The sequence below is a fragment of the Bos mutus genome, chromosome 23, assembly GCF_027580195.1.
Source record: "Bos mutus isolate GX-2022 chromosome 23, NWIPB_WYAK_1.1, whole genome shotgun sequence".
NCBI lineage: Eukaryota > Metazoa > Chordata > Mammalia > Artiodactyla > Bovidae > Bos > Bos mutus.
The window spans coordinates 36,127,945-36,143,475 of record NC_091639.1 but is presented as its reverse complement, the minus strand read 5'-3'; the positions used below and the strand labels follow the sequence as shown (position 1 = coordinate 36,143,475).

The following is a 15,531-nucleotide window of genomic DNA, read 5'->3' as shown; positions in this document are numbered from 1 at the left end:
GGAGGGAGGGTTGGTTAAGGCCCTTCTCTGCAGGGCCGGCACTTCCCGTTTGGAGGTCCGTGTCTACTTCTTCCTTCTTCTCTCCTCCTGAGGCCACTCCACCTTACTCCTCATACTCAGGCGAGACCTTAAAAATATTTAGACAGGTATGAGCCTGGTGCCAGCCAATCAGGGCTCACAGCTGTGCACACGGGTGTAAGACTAATGGGGTGCCCAGCTGTATGTTAGCCCTGCCTCTGCTGCCCCTCCCAGGACAGCCTGGTTCAGGCCCTGAAGGGCAGAGAAGGACCAGCAAGGAGACTGGGGCGAGAGAAGTCGAGGAGGTGAAGACAGAAGAGAGCTCAGAGGGGCAGTGACTGCAATCTCTGATTCCTAGTAGTTAAGGCACCAGGCATCCTTGAGGGGAACAAGGGCACAGTCTGGAGGTGGAGGAAGCAGCTGGCAGGCTAGTGCAGAATCCGGGTGTATGTTGGCAAAGACCTGGAGCAGGCCCAGAGTTCGCAGATCCTCCCAGACATCAGCCATCCCTCCTGAGAACCCCGTCATGCCATACAGCCCATCTCATCCCACCTCTGGGACCTGCCCTTCCATGCTCTGTGTCCTCAGCAAAGCAGTCTTACCTATGGGACCTGGCCTGGAGTCTGCATCAGCATCCCAAAGGGATGATGGGCAGGGGGCCCAGGGAGGCCCGCCCCTATCTACCTATGGAATTAGTGCTTTCGGAGGCCAGGGTTTCGTCCCACCCACTCCTGCCCGTTGGCTATCAAGTCCCCTGGAAAGCCTCAGTGTCTCCCTTCCTCCCTTGATGTCCTCAGCTACCTGTTCCAGGTCTTTGCTGACATAAACCAGGATTCTGCACTAGCCTGCTAGCTGCTTCCTCCACCTTCGAGACTGTCCCCTTCTTCCCTTCAAGGGTTCTTGATGTCTTAATTATTAGGAATCAGATTTCAATCAGTATTTCTTGACTGATTGATAAAGACCCCTCTGTTCTGTCTCCATGAGCACAGTTTCTTTTTCCTCAATTGACCAAAAAATATTATTGAGCACCTACTAAGCACAAGGCCTTTTATTAGCCATAAAGGCGTGGGGGGGTGGGTGTCAAATAAGCAGGAGGCATGGCCCCTGTCGTCAGAGAGCCTTCACTGTAGCTGTGGAGACAACATGCAAACCTGGAAAAGATGGCCAGTAATACCAGGCGGGCTCAGAAATGTGTTATTTTAGGTATCCCTGGGTCTACTAAAAAGTCTTTTTTTTTTTTAATTGAAGTATAGTTGATTTACAATGTTATGTTAGTTTCAAGTGTAACTGCAAAGTGATTTTGGTTATACATACATATGTATCTATTTTTTTCAGATTCTTTTCCCCTATAGGTTGTTACAAAATATTGCATATAGGTCTCCGTGCTCTCCAGTAAGTCTTTGTTCGCTATCCATTAATATATAGTAGTGTGTCTATGTTAATCCCAAACTCCTAATCTAATAAATTGGTAAGTAAGGGGAAGGAAGGATCAAATCCCTTTGAATGAATAACCTAAAGTTTATATATATAAAACATAACTCTTGGATTGTATAGGGCAATATTTCTTAATATCTTTGAAAAGTAATCCTTAGAAAAATTTTTAAAAGTTCTATGTTCAAATACATTTATTAATGCAACAATATATGTATTCTTTTTTAAGGTAACAATATGGTTGATTTATTCTTTTTCTTAACATACGCACATATCTATTCTCTTTCAAATTCTTTTCCCAATTAGGTTGTTACAGAATATTGAGCAGAGGTTCCCTGTGCTATACAGTAGGTCCTTGATGGATATCCATTTTAAATACAGCAGTGTGTACCTATCAATTCCAAAATCCCCAACCATTCCTTCCTCTCCTCCCCCGACCATAAGTTCATTCTCTAAGTCTGTGAGTCTATTTCTCCCTTTTAAATAAGTCCACTTGTATCATAGTCTAGACTCCACATGGAAGTGATATCATATGCTATTTTCTCTGACCTCAGTCAGTATGACAGTCTCTAGACCCATCTAAGTCCCCACAAATGGCATTACTTCATTCTTTTTAATGGCTGAGTAATATTCCATTGACTTCCCTGGTGGCTCACCCAATACATTGAATAAATGCTAGAAAACATTTAAAACGTCTGTCACAAAGTTAATAAAGAAAGATAAAGTAGGGACTTCCCTGGTGGTTCAGTGGTTGAGACTTTACTTTCCAATGCAAGGGGTGTGGGTTTGATACCTGGTGGGAAAGCTAAGATCCCAGAGGCTTTGTGGTGCACCCCCCCAAAAAAGAGATAAAATGGAATCAATAAAAACACCTCTCTTGAATGATGAGTAACATGCGTCATGCCTTATATGGGAGGCTAGCTCAGATGACTGATTTATTAGCTAGTTTGTTAGGGTTTGGAAATAAAGCAGTGTTCTCCTTGAGTTACCTTGGATTCACTAGGAACACGTTATGCCACAGTTATCTTTTTTCAATAAGGTTCTAGAACTTGATTCAAGGGAATGCCTTAGATTTGACATATTTGGAGCTCCCCAAGGATTCAGGGAACAATCTCCTGTGGTGTCTTTAAGAAAAGAGGGCAGGGACTTCCCTGATGGTCCAGTGGTTAAGACTCCATGCTTCCCATGCAAGGACACAGGTTAAATCTCTGGTGGGGGAACTAAGATCCCACATGCTGTGCAGTGAGGTCAAAAAAAACAAAAAACAAAACAAAAACCAGAGGGCTAGATCAGTGCATGGGATTCAAAGCTGGTTGAAGGACTGTCCCTTGAGAGTGTTAATGACTAGTTCTTTGGCATTCCCAGACGAGGAAGCTGTGTCATCTGGGCTTGTCTGTGTCCTTGTTGTGGTCAACATTTAGAGCAATGATGTAACTAAAGACCAGGGGGACATTCTCATCATTCCGTTAATGACCTAGATATAGGAGAAACAACTCAACCTTTGGGTATATTACCCTAAGCACTGAAAGCAGGGACACAAACAGATATTTGTACGTGTTGGTAGCAGCGTTCTTCACAATAGCCAAAAGGAGGAAGCAACCCCAGTGCCTGTCAACAGATGAATGGATAAACAAAATGTGGTCTCTGCATACAGTGGAATATTATTCAGCCAAAAAAAGTAAGGAAATTCTGCTACAGCTTGTATGAACCTTGAGGACATTATGCTAAGTGAAATAGGCCAGTCACAAAAAGACAACTGCTGTAGGATTCTACTCATATGAGATACTGAGAGCTGTCAAATTCTTAGAGACAGAGAGTAAAGTGGTGGTTGCCAGGGGCTGAGGGGAGAGGGAAATGGGAAGTGATTGTTTAATGAGTACAGAGTTTCTGTTTTACAAGATGGAAGAAGTAACAGAGGTGGATGGTGGTGATGGTTGCAGAGCAATGTGAATGTATTTAATGCCACTGAACTATACACATGAAAAATGGTAAAATAGTAAACTTCATGTTTATATGCATTTTACCCACAATTTAACAAAATCTTGTCCCCAAACCTGTGTTATATCACAGATATTACAGCTAGAATATCTGTAGAATATAAACGTAGAATAAAGGTAGAATCTGATTTATATTCAAAAATTAAGATACAAAAGTGTGGGGAGAGTATGTTGAGCAGCAGTGTGGTGGGTAAACAGTGGTCTTTCTGCTGAACCCACCCAGATCTGAAACCATGTTTAGGAAGCATTGGAAGGATCATTTGGCCCATTCAGGAAGCCCATGTGTGGATAACTGGACTTAATCCACCTGGAAGCTATGTGGCCTCAATGACTAGGGCCAGTGTTTATCCTTAGGCTGGTCATCATAGAACTAGGCCTTCCCAGAGGGAAACCAAACACTTAATCCTTTCCGTTCCAGTGACCACCCATCTGTTGAGTGTCTCTCAGTTCCGGGCTCTAGCCATAGCGGTATCCTCTGTTCTCCGTCTGTATGGAGAGCACGTTTGAGCACATTTGACCAGATTCCCATCGCTCTTGGTTGAACACCATTCCAATGATCAGCCCCATTTCTTTACCCAGGGTTCACTCTAATGGCTCCGCAGGCCACCCCTTCTTCTGGATGGATGGGTGAACCCACACCCTGTTGATATTTCACATTCATCCAGACATGCCTGGCTACAGCAGACTGGGAAGAAAGCTGTGCAAGCCTTCCGTCCTCTGCTCCCAGGGAGGCCTGCACTGCAGGAGCCAGGCCAGGTAATTAGCTCAGTGTCTCCCCTGCCAGCCAAATTCAGCCCTTCCCTCCCCATTGGATTACACCTTTAAAGCAGGTATCCCCAGACCCTGGAATATTCACATGAATAAGGAAGCCCTGCAGTAAAATGGTCTGCCAGTGGACGGGGAACAGGATTCCCATCTGTACAGTCAGAGTGGGTAATGCATAGTGCCACCTCTGCCCTGGAAGTCACATTCTGTGACCACAGCCCTCCCATCTTCTCTCAGGGCACAGAGGGAGAATCTGGAAGTGTTTGCAGTTGTGGGAGAAAGAAGGAGCTTGGCTGTGGGGTCAGAGGCCCCTGAGAGTTGGCCAAAGAAGTTATGGTGGCAGAGCAGCCACGTCCTGGCCCACCTGGCTGCCAGGCCTGACCACTCTGTACTCTCTGTTCTACCCAGATCACGATGAGGACCTAGGGCATCTGCCTGCGGACTGTCCCCCTGGCCTGCAGTGACCATGGCCCCCCGCAAGAGGAGCCGCCATGGCCTGGGCTTCCTGTGCTGCTTTGGGGGCAGTGACCTCCCTGAGATCAACCTCCGGGACAACCACCCTCTGCAGTACATGGAGTTCTCCAGTCCTATCCCCAACCCAGAGGAGCTGAACATCCGCTTTGCAGAGCTGGTGGTGAGTGAGGGGCGGGGCAGAGTGAAGGGCGGGGTAGAGTGAGGGGCAGGGGCAGAGTGAAGGGGGCGGGGCAGGGCGAGGGGCGGGGCTGGATGAGGGTCAGGGCAGGGAGGGCTTGGCCATGGAGTGGAGGGCCCCAGCAGGAGCAGAAGGAGCCAGACAGAGGGCGGGGGCCTGTGTGCGGGGATCTTCACCTGCTGAAACCCTGCTTTTGGCAGAGATGGGTCCCAGAGCACCTCAGCTGTGGGGGAGAAACGGTCAGCACTGGGGTGGACACCGTGAAGCTTGTCCCCAGAAGATGGACTTTCCTCATATCTCCACTGGACTCTAGACCTCGCTGGGCAGCGGTAGGCTCCCATGAGAGGAGCAGGTGCAGGCTTTGTGAAGTCGGCACCGAGGAGCCTCAGAGAACATCAGAATGCTTGACACCTTTTTCTCATCTGCTGGCTGGAATTTCCCCGGGATCCTCTTATCTCAGACATAAGAGACAGGTGGAATTCTGTAGGCAGATTCTGGGTACCTCAGAACAGGATTAAAAAAAAAAAAAAAAAGCCTTTTAATTTTATATTGGAGCATAGCCGATTAACAGTATTGTGATAGCTTCAGGTGAACAGCAAAGGGATTCAGCCTTACATATGCAAGTGTCCATTCTCCCTCAAACTCACCTCCCATCCAGGCTGCCATGTAACATTGAGCAGAGTTCCATGAGCTATACAGCAGGTCCTTGTTGGTTATCTACTTTAAATATTGCTGTGTGTACATGTCCATCCCAAACTCCTTAACCATCCCTTCCTCCCGTCATCCTTCTCCCTGCCCCCTGCTCCAGCAACCATAAGTTTATTCTCCAAGTCTGTGAGTCTCTTTCTGTTTTGTAAATTCATTTGTATCATTTCTTTTTAGATTTAGGGGATGGTTTTTTAAATTGAAGTATAGTTGATTTACGGTGCTGTGTTAGTTTCTGCTGTACAGCAATGTGATTCAGCTATACCTGTATATACATTCTTTTTTTATATTCTTCCCCATGGTGGTTTATCACAGGATATTGAGTATGGTTCTCTGTGCTGTGCAGTAGGACCTTGTCATTTATGCATCCTATATATAATAACTAGCATCTGTTAACCCCAACCTCCCGCTCCATCCCTCCTCCAACCCTCTCCTCCTGGGCAACCGCAAGTCTCAGATCAAGGGATGATTAACTAGAAACAAGGAGATAGAGATGCCTGAAAGACACCTGGATTGGGACTGGGATGATAACGCCTCGTGTCTAGCCTGGGGCAGACAGAGCTCTGGCATTCACACTGGCGGCAGCTCTTCCGGACTCTCTGTGATACCCATTTAGACCACAGCAGCACCTTGTGTGTGAAACATCCTATTCTGACCACAAAGAGACAGAACAGGAAGACGGCATGATTCTTCTCTTTGGAGGTCTGGTGGTGAGACAAAGTCTGCACACCAAAGAAATTCCCAGATGGAGGAGCAGGATCTGTGCCCAGGACTCGGGCCTGAACCCCTGGGAGAGAGAGCCGTAAACGCAGGGTCATCTACCATCAGCTCTTGGTCACTTATTCTCATGGCTGGCCTGCAGAGAAACAATGCAACATGATTGGAATGGGGTTTCCTACTTGGATTCGGTCATGGATGTATCTGATGAAGACAATCCAGCTCTTCAAAGCACAGGACCACTGTAAGATGGAGCAATGCCTGTGGGAGAAAAAGTGGTCCACCTTCCTCACCACATCAGGTTCAGGAAAACTCACTGTCCCAAGTTATGCCTTTCCTGGGAGTGGAGCCAGGGGTGGGAGATAGGAAATGGCAACCCACCCCAGTATTCTTGCCTGGAAAATCCCATGGACAGAGGAGCCTGGTGGGCTACAGTCTATGGGGTCACAAAGAGTTGGACACAACTGAGTGACTAACACTTTTCTTTGCTTGTGTAGAATAATATTTGAAGCCTGAGCCGTGTTTGTCAGTCCTGCTAAGATCAATTTTTCACTCAAATACTGCTAACACCATTTTCCACATTAAGCAGTTCTCCAGTTTTCTATGGACACCAATTGGATGTCCTGCAATACAACTCCATTCTGACACTTACTGCCCAGAGTTAGCACAGAGCCCACAGGTTAAGGGCTCAGATCCACGAGACTGCCCCTTATTTCACACACCCATTAGAGGTGGTGGGTCCCAGGTTTCCTATGCTTCTGTCCAACATGGCTAAAAACCAGGAGTCCCCATGATCTCCTCTGCAAGTGTGGTAATTTGCTAGAACTGCTCACAGAACTCAGGAAACACTTTATGTACTGTTACCAGTTTAGTATAAAGGAGATGATAAAGAATACAAGTGAGCAGCCAGAGGAAGGCGTACAGAGCATAAAGCCCAGAAGGGTAAGGTTCCTGTCCTGAGCCCAGGAGCATCTGTCCCCGGAAGGTTCGGGGTGCCCCACCCTCCCATCACGTGGACGCATACACCCACCCAGAAGCTCTCTGAGCCTTGCCATTCTGGGGGCATTTGCGGTGGTTTCAGCAAGATAGATTTTTTTCCCCTTATTTTTTATTGTATATTATAGTATAGCTGATTATGGGGCTTCCCTGGTGACCTTGGAAGAAAAGCTATGAGAACCTAGACAGCATATTAAAAAGCAGAGACATTACTTTGCTGACAAAGGTCTGTGTAGTCAAAGCTATGGTTTTTTCCAGTAGTCATGTATGGATTTGAGAGTTGGACCATAAAGATGGCTAAGCACCAAAGAATTGATGCTTTTGAACTGTGGTGCTAGAGAAGATTCTTGAGAGTTCCTTGGACAGGAAGGAGATCAAAGCAGTCAATCCTAAAGGAAATCAGTCCTGAATATTCATTGGAAGGACTGATGCTGAAATGGAAACTCCAATACTTGGGCCACCTGCTGTGAAGAACTGACTCATTGGAAAAGACCCTGATGCTGGGAAAGATTAAAGGCAGGAGGAGAAGGGGATGACAGAGGATGAGATGGTTGGATGGCATCACTGACTTGATGGACATGAGTTTGAGCAAGCTCCAGGACTTGGTGATGGACAGGGAAGCCTGGCATGCTGCAGTCCATGGGTCGCAAAGAGTTGGACACGACTGAGTGACTGAACTGGTGACTAAAACAGTAAAGAGTCTGCCTGCAATGCCGGAGACCCGAGTTCCATCCCTGGGTTAGGAAGATCCCCTGGAGAAGGGAATGACAACCCACTTCAGTATCTTGCCTGCTTCTCCACGGACAGAGGAGCCTGGTAGGCCACAGTCCACAGGGTTGCAGAGAGTCGGACACGACTGAGCGACCAACATATGACTACTGCTGCTGCTTATAGCTGATTGGCAATGCTGTGATAGTTTCAGGTGTGCAGCAGAGTGGCCCAGCCATACACATACATGTATCCACTCTCCCTCAAACTCCCGTCCCATTCAGGCTGCCACAGAACACTGAGCAGCATTCCCTGTGCTGTACAGTAGGACCTTGTTGCTTATCCACTTTAAATACAGCTGTATGTATATGTCCATCCCAAATGCCCTAACTATCCCTTTCTCCCACCCTTCCCCACTAGTATCCGTAAGTTCGTTCTCTGAGTCTGTCTTGTAAATAAGTTTATTTGTAACGGTATGATAGATTTTTAGCTCCATCTATTAGAGTTTGGGGAGTAGGGCTGAAAGTTCAAGGCTTCTAATCAAGGCCTGATCCTTCTGGTGACCGGCCCCCACCCTGAAGCTCTCTAGGGTCCACTAGGAGTCACTGCAGCAGGAGAAAAGGGACTCCTATCACCCAGGAAATTCCAAGGGGTTTAGGAGCTCTATGTCAGGAACAGAAGATATTCCTGTCAGTTCTATCATTCATGAAATTCCGAGGGGTTTAGGAGCTCTAAGACAGGAACCGGGAACGAGGGTCAGAAATACTAGGTTGACACTGCTATATTTAAAATGGATAACCGGCAATGACCTACTGTACAGCACAGGGAACTCTGCTCAGTGTTATGTGGCAGCCTGCATGGGAGGGGAGTTTGGGGAAAGTGGATCCATATATGTGTATGGCTGAGTCCCTTTGCAGTTCATCTGAAAGTATCATGACATTGTTTGTTAATTGACTATACCCCAATACAAAATAAAAAGTTAAAAAAAAATAAAGCATGATGCCACAAAACACCAAAACAGATTTTTTAAAAAAAGAAATGTTGGGTTGGCCATAAAGTTCATTCAGGTTTTCCATAGCATCTTACGGAAGAACCCAAATGAACTTTTTGGCCAAACCAGTATATTTCTTACATTATCCCAGTCAGGGACATCTTCCTGAGAAGAGTGCATGAATTTTGAAAGAAGGACATGGCAAGCAGTGTTCCTTCCTTTGGCCCTTTTAGTCTCCAAATATTTATTGAGCATGTTAAGTGGCAGGATTTCTTACTAGGTACTTTGGCAAAAAACAAGGATGAGTCAGACTTGTCTCGTCTGCAGGCTAGCGTGAGGTATTGATCAAACAAATGAAAAATATTTGAGAGACTGACGTGTACTGGGTTTCGTGGGCTGCCAGGGATTTAGTGATGGACCCACTAAAATGGGTTGGTGCAGCCCCTCCCCCCAGGAATATGAAGTCTAACGAGAAGCCGGGTCTTGAACAGTAATGACAAGTGTAGAGAGTGTCTTGAGAGGGAATGTTTGGGGCAGTCTATGGCCTCTCTAGCAGAGAGCCTTATTCTAGATTCAAGGTCCTGATGGGCCCCTTGAAGCAGTGACAGATCTTAAAACAGAGTGATGGTCAGGTAAGTGAATGGAGGTGCAGAATGATGCCATGGAGTCCCTGCCAGAAGCAGCATCAGATGTGAGAGTCTCTAGTAGGAAAAAGCTGGGTCCTTTGTGGGGTACCATTATGATGAGAATATCTGAGGATTTGGGATTCAATCCTAGGCATGGTAGAAAGCCACTGAAAAGGTTAACCAGGGGTTTGAGGTTCTCCAATATACTTTTCTAAAAAGACCATCTGGGGTACTTTATTGGCTCCAAAGGCACTGTGTAGACCATCTGGGGGCTCCAGGTGCAAACTCAAGCTGTGGAGGATGGTGGCTTGGATTAAAGCATTAGCCGTGGAAATGGGGAAAAGTGGACAGATTCTGGAGCCACTGAGAAGGAAGGATAATAGGACTCGTTGGGACTAATGCGTGAGTAGGAGTCAGGGAATACCAGGTTTCTTACATGAGGATCTGGGTGGTGAGACCCTCAGCAGGACAGGATGTGCCAAGGAGACCCAGGCTGAGGTGACTGGGGTAATGAATTCAGTTTGCATGTGCTTGCTGTGCCTCAGTTTCCTCATCTGTAAAATGGGTTGTTGCAAATGTAATGGATAAACTTTAAACCCTGAGAACAGTGCCTGGCACACTGTCACACGTGCATGAGTGTATGAGGCACCTGAGGGCCGTCAAGTTGATCGGTGCACAGCCAGTTGGGTGCCAGCCAGGATTGGGCGCTCAGGACACTAGGGGGCTGAGAGGATTTAGGATCGTCACTGAGTCCTTGGGAATGACTTGTGAAGGAGTCACCAGAGGAAGCATAAAGGGAGGAGAGAAGAGGACCCAGGATGGTACCCTGAGGGACTTCAGTGCTGAGTGATAGGAGAGAGGAGAAGTCAGTCAGGGGTCCCAAGAGGAGCATAGCGCAAAGCAGGAGGGACGGCCCAAGGGTGTGATTGTCCAGGAAACCAGGAAAGAGAGACTCAAGAAGAAGTGGATGGTCCACAGAGTCATAGGTTACCAAGGCTGAACCAACCAAATTACCAAGAAATGCCATTTGATTTAGTGGCAGAGACCACTGGTGAGAGAAGACAAGTGTCTAAATAACCAGAATACAAAGTTGAACACAACAGCTCTGCATTCAGGTAGGGAGGGGTGTTCCTACCTGGGAAGGGTTGTAGAAGGCTTGCCAGAGGATGCCAGCTCTGAGCTTGGCATTAGACCGTGGGGCAGGCGGGCCAGGAGCACTAGCTGGGTAGAGCTACCTGCAGAAGCAAAAGCAGAAGAGGGTGCAGTGTGTGCCAGCCAGTGGCAGGTGCACAGAAGTCTCTTTAATTTCTGATTCTGACCACAGAAAGGAAATGCTTCAGAAACCTCGAGCAGGGTCTGGAAACATTCCTGGGATATGTAGAGAGTGGTTCCAGGAAGAACTTTTCTTTAGCATTTGATCTACAGGAGACTTTAGTTCAAAAAGCAGGTGACCTGGTGGGCATAGATTCAAGTTGTCCTTGTCGGTGCCACTCAGGATGGCAGCCGCCGGTCACATGGGGCTGGTGACACTTGAAACATGGCTGGTCTGAACCAAGATGGGAAATCCACAGCAGATTTTGATAACTTTGAAAAAAAAAGAATTCAAATAGCTCATTGATCTTTTTCTTTTACATTGATTACATGTTAAAATGACTCTATTTTAGATACTTTGGGTTAAATACAAGGTACCCAGGTGGTCCCATCACTTCATGGGAAATAGATGGGGAAACAGTGGAAACAGTGTCAGACTTTATTTTTTTGGGCTCCAAAATCACTGCAGATGGTGACTGCAGCCATGAAATTAAAAGAAGCTTACTCCTTGGAAGAAAAGTTATGACCAACCTTGATAGCATATTGAAAAACAGAGACATTACTTGCCAACAAAGGTCCGTCTAGTCAAGGCTATGGTTTTTCCAGTGGTCATGTATGGATATGAGAGTTGGACTGTGAAGAAAGCTGAGTGCTGAAGAATTGCTGCTTTTGAACTGTGGTGTTGGAGAAGACACTTGAGAGTCCCTTGGACTGCAAGGAGATCCAACCAGTCCATTCTGAAGGAGATCAGCCCTGGGATTTCTTTGGAAGGAATGATGTTAAAGCTGAAACTCCAGTACTTTGGCCACCTCATGCAAAGAGTTGACTCATTGGAAAAGACTCTGATGCTGGGAGGGACTGGGGACAGGAGAAGAAGAGGACAACAGAGGATGAGATGGCTGGATGGCATCACTGACTCGATGGACGTGAGTCTGGGTGAACTCCGGGAGTTGGTGATGGACAGGGAGGCCTGGCGTGCTGCGATTCATGGGGTTGAAAAGAGTTGGACATGACTGAGTGACTGAACTGACTGACTACTGACCCAGGTGATGCTAAGTGGCAAAGAACCCACCTGTCAATGCAGGAGATGCAAGAGACACGGGTTTGATCCCTGGGTTGGGAAGATCCCCTGGAGGAGGGCATGGCAACCCACTCCAGTATTCTTGCCTGGAGAATCCCATGGACAGAGGAGCCTGGCGGGCTATGGTTCATGGGATCACAAAGAGTCAAACATGACTGAATTGACTTATCACACATTATTAAAATTAAGTTCAACTATTCCTGCATAATTTTTTAATGTGACTGGAAAAATTTTTTTTAAAACCTGGCTCATATTTCTATTGGACAGGTCAGATCTCTGTGAAGGAAAGTCTAAAAGGCTCTCATTGAATACAGGTATCGATATACTTAAGACTTGTACTTTCTTAGATATTACTTTCACTATCATTTTAGAAAATACAAAGATTAGTAATATGCTTTTTTTGGTCTTAATGTAACTTTTGCTTTTATTAAAAAAAAATTCAAGAATCATGTTGAAAGGCCCATTATGTTTCCATGGCCCATTAACTTTTATTTATTTATTTTTGTTGAGTCCTGGCATAGCTCATGAATCATAGGAGAAGAATTTTCAGTAAGAGAGCCTTTTAGGCACCATTCAGCACAGCTAAACCTAAAAAAGTCATCCCAAACTACCTACAGAGTTACCTGAAACTTGATGATGTCAGCAACTTCCCAGTCCAGCTCCCAGGGAAGTGTGGGTTTACTGCTGGAGCCCAGCCTTGTGTGTGCATGGCATGGTCTGGGTAGTGGTACCGCTGGAGGGCGATCTCTGTCGGGCACACCTCCATGGGAAGCAGATCGACACCTTCCATGGCACAGGGTGCCCTCCTTAGCAGGAGGCTGAGTTAGATGAGTTGATGAATTGATGAGTTAGTTGAGTTAGATGAGTTGCCCAGCTCCTCATCTTTACCAGGTGTCCTCAACCATGCTGGGGCCGATGCTGGGGTTGGGGAGCCAGAGACTTTCTGGGGACACGTTTAAAGGGACAGAAACTTGAAGGATGGGGGCCAAGAGGGAAGTGGATCAGGGGACATCCCTGGTGGTCCAGTGGTTAAGAATCTACTTTGCAACACAGGGGATGCAGGTTTGATCCCTGCTTGGGGAACTAAGATCCCACATGCTGCAGGGCAGCTCAAACCTGCGCACAGCGACTCCTGAGCCCTGAGCCCCATGCACTCTGGAGTCCCCGTGCCACAACTAGAGGGTCCATGCTGCTGCAAGGAAAGATCCCGCATGATGCAAGGAAAGTCCCAAGTACCGCGACTAAGATCAGACGCGGCCAACCAAATAATATAAATTAATAATAACAGACTGGATTGGTAGACTGATTTCTTTCTTTGTCAAGCCTTGATTTATGGTGTTGACCAGCCTAAGAAGGACAAGAGGAAGAAGACAAGAAACTCCAGGCAAGAGGACTAGGAGCTAGCAAAGAAATACAGGAGAGGGGCGGGAACAGGGCCCTGGACGGGGAGGAGCCAGGGGCGGGGACAGGAAGTGAAGGAAGCCTGGACAGAAGCTTGAGGGCTTGGAGGATGGCTCTGTGCTTCAAGAGAAAGAATTGCCCCAGAAAGAAAAACACCAATACAGTATACTAACGCATATATATGGAATTTAGAAAGATGGTAACAATAACCCTGTGTACGAGACAGCAAAAGAGACACTGATGTATAGAACAGTCTTATGGACTCTGTGGGGGAGGGAGAGGGTGGGAAGATTTGGGAGAATGGCATTGAAACATGTAAAATATCATGTATGAAACGAGTTGCCAGTCCAGGTTTGATGCACGATACTGGATGCTTGGGGCTAGTGCACTGGGACGACCCAGAGGGATGGTATGGGGAGGGAGGAGGGAGGAGGGTTCAGGATGGGGAACACATGTATACCTGTGGTGGATTCATTTTGATATTTGGCAAAACGAATACAATTATGTAAAGTTTAAAAATAAAATAAAATTAAAAAAAAAAAAAAAGAATTGCCCTATCGTATCTTTGACGCTGTTTGAAGGAAGACAGCAGGCTGAGGAATCTGAGGAAACTGTAATTTCCTATAGGCTGAATATCCTAAGATCAACCATCTCTGGGTTTCAGACGTGTTTTTGTGTCTTTGCAGGATGAATTGGATCTCACCGACAAAAACCGAGAGGCTGTATTTGCACTGCCCCCTGAGAAGAAATGGCAGATCTACTGCAGCAAGAAGAAGGTACCCTCTCTGACCCCTTGCACTGCCGCACAGGGTCCACAACACGGGTAGTCCTTGCTTCCACTGATTTCGCAAACCTTTGTTCCACACCAGCGTCATTCCATTCTAGGTGTGGGAGGAACAACAGTGAATGAATCAGGACAGAAATAATCCCTGCTCTCATGGAGCTTACACGCAGAGGGTTAGGGTTCTGTTCTTCTGGGTTCCAGGAGGGGTGCCGGGTCAGGGAGATGCATGATGACAAGTCCAGATTCCCTTTCCGTGGCTGTGCGCACACGGGGAGGGCGTGCCACCCCGGGCAGTACCCAGGGGGCAGCTCTGTTGGAAGGACTGGTTTGGGGGAAGTGAATGGCCTCTGCTGGATCTTTAGCCTGGGCCGTGTCCCAGGCTGTGTCCCTGTCCCAGGGCAGCACGCAGGTCAGGGACACACATCAGTCTCTGCTCTCCCCGCCCGCCCCGCCCCTTCATTAAAAGGTGTCAGTCTCCTGACTGCGCCTCCCTAGCAGGGTGTGCTGGGCTGCAGTCAGGACTGAGCTGGGCTTTCTCTCTCCCCTCCACTTTCTCAGTGGCTGTGCTTTCTTCTCCCTTCCTCCCCCTCTCTGCCTCTCTCACCTCATCTCTTTCTCTCTCAGTCTCTCTCATCTCCTTTCTGTTGGGTTGGCCATAAGGTTCATTCTGGGTCTTATAGAAAAACTCAAACTTTTTGGCCGGCCCAATGTTTTAGCCTGTCTGTTTCTTTCGCTTTATTTTTCCTTCCTTGGCCCACTTTCCTCTCCATCCTTCCGCCCTCTCATCTCCCAGGCTTGCAGCTTCATGCCTTCACTTCAACGTACAGGAGTTTGGGAGTTGGGGCCTGTTATTCCAGCACCCAAAGGCTTAGAAGTCTCCCTCCCGGGAGAAGATGGGCAGGTCTGGGGCAGTGTGAGACTGCTTCTCCTTCAGGCTCCCTGAAGCCCATTTTGGCTCTTCTCTTAGTCTTCTTGCTCGGGATACTTGTTCCATCCTAGGCTCCATACTGGGCCAGACCGAGCTTATAAAGTTGGTCGCTCTTCCAGAATTGGAAGGGACTGAGGAGCAACCCAGCCCAGTTTTTTATTCTACACAGGACGCAAGGAAGGCCTGGAGGGGTGATGGCCTCACCTGGAGTTGCCAGCCAGCATGACCAGTGGCTGCGCTGACGCTTGAATGCCGGCCTGCTGAGAGCCTGCAGGCACTGCGAGCCACATCTAGTGTAGTCAAGGCATTTATTAAGCAGCTGCAGAATACCATGCTCTGTGTCCAGGAGTCTCATTATGAGGAGAGCAGATCTTTAAAAAACTCACACTATGGAAATAAAGAAGGAAAGGAGGAGAAAAT

The 15,531-nt window shown here is 47.3% G+C and overlaps 1 protein-coding gene across 5 annotated transcripts in view; it reads left to right on the top strand.

The window, feature by feature from the left end:
* Window positions 1-15,531, top strand: part of DAAM2 (dishevelled associated activator of morphogenesis 2) — a 136,290-nt gene that overhangs the window by 75,156 nt on the left and 45,603 nt on the right. For all 5 annotated transcript variants that reach the window (XM_070360999.1, XM_070360995.1, XM_070360996.1 and 2 more), the window contains exons 2-3: window positions 4,620-4,845; window positions 14,086-14,175. In XM_070360999.1, coding sequence (XP_070217100.1) covers window positions 4,678-4,845; window positions 14,086-14,175 — 258 coding nt within the window. In that variant the 5' untranslated portion in view covers window positions 4,620-4,677. The remainder of the gene's footprint in view (window positions 1-4,619; window positions 4,846-14,085; window positions 14,176-15,531) is intronic.